Below are 8,613 nucleotides of genomic sequence, written 5' to 3'. Positions count from 1 at the left end.
TCGGGTAGAACTTTCAATTTATTTAAACAAATAATATTGTTTATTGCATAAAAGCACTTTTAAATTACAAACTCCCCTAATAAGAGACGAAGAGGTTAGAAAACCTTCTTGTCATTAGTGTCATGCACGTTCTTTTATGTGCGTATGTGAGTTCTAAAAATCGTGTTTTCTTCTTTCTCAGTGCTGTCTTCATGGATGCCATCATGACTAAAGTGCATTCCATCCGGTAACTCACCACTGTGCTCTTCAGCGGAGGTCTTTTCAGGAGCCTTTTCATCAATGCCCAAATACTTATTCGGTTTCTTTCTTGGCGTAATATCTTCACCGCTATCAGGGCGATATTTACGAAATTTACTCCCAGGAACGAATAGTTTGGAGCATTCAGACTTTCCTATCGATGCTCTATTTCTAGAAATGTAGTTATAAAGCATTCTTATTTTCCATAAATCACCGTAGCTTAAACCTTCGTCGCCTAATGATGTCACATCCTGTAACTAAAAAACTTTCACTTATATTTCACTTATAAAGAATATTTATATGAGCTTTTAGACATCCGTTGGACACAAATACTCATGTTACATCATCTGTTGTCTATAAAAAAGAAACAACAAACAATAACCATCTAAGTTGTGGTAACTACTCACATTTTATACGAAATCAGATCCAATAGTAGGAGATATTTATTGATATTGACGTCATATGCCTTTAACTTTAAAAATATTTAATTTGATAATTGAATATGAAACAGTTTTTTGTGATTTAAATCATGTATATTTGTTTTTCGAACAAACCATTGTTTCTGAGAAACCAAGGCTTACAGTCCCGCTGGTGACGGCTGATTGAGATAGTAAAGTCATCAACAGGGAGAAAACAGTTTCATTTTTAACCACTAATATTATAAAAGCGAAAGTAACTCTGTTACATTTTGACGTCTAAACCGTTGAACCAAATTTGATTAATTTTGGTATTGAGGAAGATGGGACCCAGAAGAAAACACAGGCTATTTTAAATTACAAAACCTTTTAAATTTTAAATTATGTGAATTAAAACCGCTAGAACTAAAGTAACCGATATAGATTCCAAAATCAGTAAGCTTAAGTGTCAGTAGGCCGGGAATGTCTGCAGAAGGGTTGATCGCCGGTGGAGCAAAATTGTTCAGAAATGGGGACCACGTCAAGGAAAACGTATTGAGGGACGCCCTGCGGCAAGATGGACAGACGACCTGAGCAAAGTAGCCGGCAGCGGCTGGATGAGAGTTGTGGATGTGATGAGGAGTGAGAGTTGGCGTGCTCTAGGGGAGGCTTATGTCTAGCAGTGGATGCATGTAAGCTGATGATTGAAATAGGGGATGAAAATTTGTGTGGAGAATCAATCATTTATCAAGTAAGTAGTACAATAGGCAACTTAAGTAGTATTACGAAGTGCTTAGTCGATGCAGAGGAACTCGCAGGCAACAGCTGTAATAATCGCGAAAACTTAAGAACTCGAAATATTTCAAAACACGACTTGCTTATAGATTTTGCTTGTTTAAAAGTGCAATATACTTAATCATAATTATGTGTGATATCTCACCGAGAGTTTAATTGTCGCTTTACCGTTGGCCGTGTATTGGAAAAGATCGTAATGACCAGCACTATTGTAGTCGTAATCTACGTCGTGGAACAGCCACTCGGTGTCAGGTATTTTCTCAAATAAATGAGTTTTGTCTAAAAACGAAAACTATATTAAATAAAATTCTATACAAGAAAGCAAATTTCAGTCTGGTAAACAATTTGGGGAATTTATAGCTCCCCCTTAACGAATAATGAAACGGCCTCGTGAACTTCATAGATTGTAATATGTCATAATTATTGTATGTACAAATAATTCCGAACTATTTGACAGCTCTCACTTAAGTGACAATCCACTTAAATAAAACACTATCGAAGATGTTGGCAAGTGTAACACTCTTCTTGGCGACTCTCGTCCAGAGAGACTGCAACAGCGAACCCGTAATAATAGTTGGTGTCTAAAGCCGCCACAATAATATCAAGTGACGGGACGAACAATCGTGCGCCTGATGGTATCGCCTGTCCATAACAGTTGCAGTATCACTCAGAGTTTTAAATTGCAAAGATATGAGGGTCACGCCACTGCCCGTCACCCTGAGACGTAAGTTAACAAGTCCCATGTGCCTGTGATTTCACCAGCGCCCTTACGCTTCAAAACCGGAACATAGTAATGCTGACATTACTGCTTGGCGGCAGAAATAGGTAAGGTGGCAGTACTTCCCTGGACGAACTTTTTCACAAGGTACTGGTACTAAAACTAACAACAACAACAATGTGGACATAATAAAAGTCCACCTGAAAACAGCATGATGTATAATAAACTGAAAATACCGGGAAGAATGTTTTCCGTTTGCAGAAGAATATGCCGATCTCTGTCTGGTGAGTTATGTTGCGGTGGTACTCCAGCTATGGCAAGAATCAAACTGCCCAATGACTTGAATATACTTAAGCAGTCATAACCTAACACCACTTTCTGCAAAAAACAGTACATATTATAAAAATTTTAGTCATTGTATTTCGATATAAGGAGATGTAGACTATCTGTGTTTCCCGATCTGTGAGATGCTCTCAGCGTAAATGTATACACGTAAAGTCATTAAATGATTGAATACATTTAATGATACTTTAGGAGATGTCACAAATTCTGAGTAGCGGCTGCAATGCTTCTTGGGTACCACATATATCAACCGACGTCGACCGATTGGTTTGGTAATATTGGCATACCGACGAATATTAATCGATTAAACATTCATTCGACAGTCGATGAAGGATCGGATGATGATTTAATAATTCATACAGTGGGCTCTCCAGTAGCTTTTAAATGTATACAGAAGAATCTACACCGATTGTCGATCGTTCCATTATTTAATGACAAATCGGGCAGATCGATTTGGTGTAGTAGAAACTGTCAAACGACGTTGACTCATTTCCTTTTATCATCGATCGATGGCACGACTACAGATTAGTTGGTGTGGTAACAACCTTACACAATAAGAAATATCTTTAAGAAAACATTATTATCCATTTTTAATAATGGAGATAAAAGTATGGAAATACTAGCCAATGAGAAATTTAAAAAAACTTCTTAGTTATTAATTTACGTGTTTCACTTGTTTTGATTTTGGTTAATTTTGCATGAGGTTTTAAATCAAATAAGAATACTAAAATTCGTTAACGAAATTTATGAATCGTGTGCTATTTATTAACTATCTGTACGTGGTCATATTTCTTTCTTACCTGTACACCTACGTTCGTAAAATTTTTATTAGTATAGTCAACACAGGGTAAAACGCCTCTTCGATTGATAAAGAAAACGAATCGGGTTTTGTCGTCAATAGGTGGACTTTGCAATTCACTAAAATGTAGGCCGGTAACGCTGTTTACAGCTACCACGACATCACGTATTCGAGTTTGAAGGGTTGGGTCTGAAAATTGCCAGGAGATGTAATAAAAAGCATGTACTACACTACAGTGTCACATATCTTCCCTACGCCTTTGATATTTGGCTACACCGCCGCCATGTAGGTACTTGCGCTGTAGATAATGCACTATATTTCTAGAAGTTATCTGTTCTCCATTATTAAATTTAACTATTTAGTGAATTCGCATTTGTATGAACAATTTAATCTTAAAAGAATGGGGGAAACACGAGCATGGCCGTGATTTCAATTGTACTTTACATAGTAAGTCCAATACTTCTATGAAATTTTAAGTCTCTGTTGTATTTCGATTTTACATACTTATTTTTAAAATACTAACGTATCCCGCTGTTGCTATGCGCAAGTACGTTATTTGGGCAACTGTATTGTTGGTAAAACTGTGGTATTGCTGTTATTAAAGGATTTTCTATATTTTCTTTAAAAAAAATTTCTTGTAAATAATATAATACATACACACATATCACGTCATTTTCTTATCAGGGTAGAGAGAGACTACAGCCTTACACTTTTACGATCCTGGTACACATCTTTCGCCTAATCAACACGCCTTACTCATGACCTATTTTTTTTCTAGGATATTAATAACTAAAAAAATTTAGCATATCAATGAAATTAGCAATTCATAAAAAAATTCGGAACTCTATCCCAGATATGCATTTATTAAAAAAAACTTACCAAATGAATATTCATCAATATAGTATGGTATATCTCCACGTGGCCAAATATTAAATTTCTCCATCTCGTTTGCGTCAAGATCGAATCCAGGCTCTGCATTTTTCAAGCCAGTCCACAAAGTTACAGAGGCATCTTTCATTATGTCTTTTAATTTATTTTTCTTTTCATTATCCTCTTCAGAGTCTGCTGCTGTACCTTTAGGCTTTTCGGTTTCTCCGTATTCGGCAATGTCGTCATGGTCATGAACATTGACAAAAATTTCATCACTACTATCACTGTTATTATTGTTACTATCGTTGTTGTTATTATTATTATTATTCTTATTTTTGTTGTTACCATTGTTATTATTATTGTTATTGTTTATGATGTTAGCATTGTTATTACCATTGTTGTTATAATTGTTATTATCATTATTATAAGTTTTGTTGGTACCATTGTTATTATTATTGTTATTGTTTATGATGTAAGTATTGTTATTACCATTCTTGTTATTATTGTTGTTATAATTGTTATTATCATTATTATAAATTTTGTTGGTACCATTGTTATTATTATTGTTATTGTTTATGATGTAAGCATTGTTATTACCATTCTTGTTTTTATTGTTGTTATAATTGTTATTATCATTGTTATTATTTTTGTTGTTACCACTGTTATTATTATTTCTTACATTTTTATACACGGTAGTTTGTTTCACGTAATTATTTAAATTCTTTTTATTTTTTCTAGTGTATAAATTCCAGTGGTTGTTGTTGTTTTTTTTATTGTTATTATTATTTTTTTTACTTATTTCTTCTTCGGAAACAAATCGTCCTCCTGAAAAATTAAACTAAGTACAGTAGTACAAGTAGTATACATACACACACACATATATATATATATGTATGTATATATATGTATGTATATATATGTATGTATATACATATATATATTGGTGTGATTGTCTGGTATTTTATTTTCCCTAAATACTTCTCTTTGGTATATCTTCCAAGAAAAAAGGAATCTAACAGAGAGACATTGAGAAAACTTGTACTCGTAACAGAGCCTCCGTGTACTAGTCTGCCTACATACAGTGGCGTGCGGACGCTTCGGACTTCGGGCCCACTTGGTTTATAAAATAATAATAAATGCTTGTATGGCGGCCATATTGGAAAATAGCGAAAAGCTAATGTTGATCACAAATTATTATTAAGTACTCCTAGAAACCCTCATTTGCACCCGTCATTGAGATATAAGTTGACGAATCCTATGTGCCTGTAATTTCACCACCAACCACCATTACCTTTCAAAATGCTCACATTACTGTTTGGCGGCAGAAATACGAACTTCCCTGGACGAACTCTTTGATAAAAAGCTCTACTCACAATAAATGTACACTAAATTGACACTAAAATGTCTATATTTTTTACTTTCCTTCTCTCCCGCTTTTTATCGTCCGGAAATTTCATTTCTCAATTTTATTGCAGGAAGGTATATCCAAAGACTAAAAAGTAAAAGTAGGGTAGGTCAGTGGAAAATATGTATGCTAGGCGGGGCTTACTTTTCGGGCACAACGTGATGAAAATACAGGTTACCAGCAAACATTTTCTCAATAGATTTTTTACCATGGCAGGAAGCAACGTTGTTGTGATGTCGAAAAATCTTTGGAGTGTTATTTTATTGCTTTGTTCATTGCATACATGAAATAGGTAAATCAATAAAAATTGAATTGGTGTGAAAAAACTGAACGTGGAAATCTATAAAACGACATAAACTTCATACAGGATGAACCTTGGAATATGAATACAAAGAAAAATGCAAATATTACCTACTCCAATCTACTAGTGATTTATTGTTTATTCTAAATTGTTTCGATTTCAAAATAAACTTTAAGATGAAATTGAAGTCTAAAAATGTAAACAAAAGTGATGTCATTAAAAAAATATTTTACGATTAATGAAACAGTGAAAAGGTTTAAATTGTGTGTATGTACAAACAAAATATTATCAAATCACATTTTTTTATTCTAAACACCATATTTAATAAGATAAACTCAAAAAACTATTTCCTGTGGAAAGATTTTTATCCTATTGGAAATGTTTCGGGGATGAACAACCTTTGGCTGTCCTTTTTGTTTATTCCATTTTTATTTTATTTCTTATATGTAAACACACATACTTTTATGCAGGAGTGTGAATAATTTATTGCTATAATACTGTTACTTTAATACTTTATTAAATTAAATATTTTTTTATTAAAAATAATAAACTTGAAATAATAAAATGGTTCATTACTAATTAGTGTTAATTACAATGAATTAAAAATAGAAAAATCAGTTTTTGATCGATAAGAATGGATCAGTCAGGATGTCGGGTTCCATCCGCACCAGTGCAAGTACCGCGATTTTCTTTCTTCTTTCGGTTTTTGAACAAAAACTTTTTTACAAAACATAGTAACGTTCAAACGTACAAGCGTCCTCCGTGACGACTCCACCCCCGTCCTTCACAGAGCTAATACCGTTTAGAGCGATCTATTTATTTTTTATCTATTTATTTAATTCTATCTATTTATTTAAATCTATTTATTTTTGTATGAATGTAAAATCTGATGAATTATTAAAAGCCATGGAACAAAAGTTGTTGTTTTTGATGTTGGTAATAGAGTCTAGCAAGGTCGTTAAAAGTCGTCGTTTTAAGAATAATCCTGTATACTGCCATAACATTCCAATTCATTAGTGATGTTAATTTTATTTTATTTTTCAGTCGTTACTACTCGTATTCCACTGCAGGGCTAAGGCCTCCCTTCCACCCTTTCTTCACTCATCGCACTTTAGCGCCACTACAGGTTAGGATTTCAGATGAACATCTAGCTCGTCGCGCCATCTCCTTCCGGGTTTTCTACTTCTCACACTTTAGCAGCGATGCAAGCGTAATACACGCGCTCAATTGCATCGATACAAATGCGCGATTGCACACGGTTACATTGTACACGGTTTTATAGGCAATGTGTAACCACTCTTACTCTCAACTGTACTTTTATATTTTAATTAATTTTGTCGATAAGAACTTATATATTTAATTAATATTAGTTACATGACTTTATGTAAAGAAAATATGGAATTCCATCAACAGTCTCGTACTACAAACCAGATAAGCTAAAAAAAGAAAATTTCACATCTCTTAGTGCATATCATTTACCAGAGACCGTAATAGGCAGATTATAATTACTTAAATTCTAGGCTATCAGGACAAGAGTGGTGGAACCCACATTATTTGTTTTTCTACAATATTACTGGATGCTATTTTCATGCATAAACAATACTTCATTTTTTTATATAATATCGAGTGACGGGACGAATAAGTGGTGCGCCTGATGGTAAGCCAGACACCTGTCCATAACAGTTGCAGTGCCACTCAGAGCTTTAAATTGCAAAAATCTAACGGGCACTGCCACTGCACTCGTCACCCTGAGACATAGTTTGACAAGTCCCATGTACCTGTAATTTCACCAGCACCCTTACCGTTCAAAACTGTAACACAGTAATGCTGACATTTCTGCTTGGCGGCAGAAATATGTAAGGTGGCAGTAAGTACTACATGGACGAACTCTTACTTAATACTTAAATAACTCATACTTAATTGTAAATATTTTTTGTATAAATGTATATCCTGCACATCCTTACCTACGGACGTAGTCCTTGACCGAAAGTCAAAAGTTCAAGATCAGGGTTTGCCAGAGAGCGATGGAACGCAGCATATTAGGTGTAAAGAGGATGGACAAAAACCGGAACACTGACTAGATAATCGCATAATCGATGTTGGGTAAAGGACTGCCAGGTTGAAAAGGACTGGTCTGGACACGTCTGTCGCATGCACCCACAGAGATGGGCTCACACAGCCACTTGGTGGGTGCCAGAGCTCGGCCAGCGACGACGAGGCAGACCAAGAAGGAGGCGTCGGGGCTACTTGGATGCATATGTAATGGACTGGCCCAACATTGCGTCAAACAGGGAACGTGGGCGTCAAGAGGAGAGGCCTTTGTCCAGCAGTAGGACACAGAAAGCCATTTAAAAAAAATTATAGACGGTAATAGCATCCAAATATAAAATAATTATGTACTTTAGTACCATTTAAATAAATATTGTAATATTTAATAATACTCATATAATAGACTTGTTCCGTAGCCCAGGTGGGAGAGCGATAGCCCAGTTGTGGCAAGGTGGCTGGTTTGAGTCCAGACATCAACAATAATAACAATATATTTTTTCAAAAATAACAGGGAACAGGTATAAAACAACAACACAGTATGTTTTTTGATCAATTTTGTATTTTTAGTAACAACTAATCAATATTTTAATTATAAATAGATACTGCTAAGGTACAACCAATACTAAATAATGTGTTGACCCCAAAAGCGGTCACTGGACGAATTATAATATCAAAAAGGTATATACCTATCCTTTCATTATC

At 34.7% G+C, this 8,613-nt stretch overlaps 1 protein-coding gene across 1 annotated transcript; it reads right to left on the bottom strand.

Annotated features, from left to right (window-relative positions):
- On the bottom strand, positions 1-4,386 carry LOC113236447 (embryonic protein UVS.2-like). Its single transcript, XM_026472520.1, has 5 exons — positions 4,166-4,386; positions 3,288-3,475; positions 2,382-2,523; positions 1,573-1,706; positions 1-494 (listed from the first exon to the last, which is right to left on the bottom strand). Exons 1-5 carry the CDS (start codon positions 4,302-4,304, stop codon positions 135-137), a joined length of 963 nt encoding a protein of 320 aa, XP_026328305.1. The 5' UTR covers positions 4,305-4,386; the 3' UTR covers positions 1-134.
- Positions 4,387-8,613: the final 4,227 nt, after the last annotated feature.

This window comes from Hyposmocoma kahamanoa, unplaced genomic scaffold (genome assembly GCF_003589595.1).
Source record: "Hyposmocoma kahamanoa isolate Upper Pololo Valley unplaced genomic scaffold, ASM358959v1 102, whole genome shotgun sequence".
NCBI lineage: Eukaryota > Metazoa > Arthropoda > Insecta > Lepidoptera > Cosmopterigidae > Hyposmocoma > Hyposmocoma kahamanoa.
This window is presented reverse-complemented; position numbering and strand designations above follow the sequence as displayed.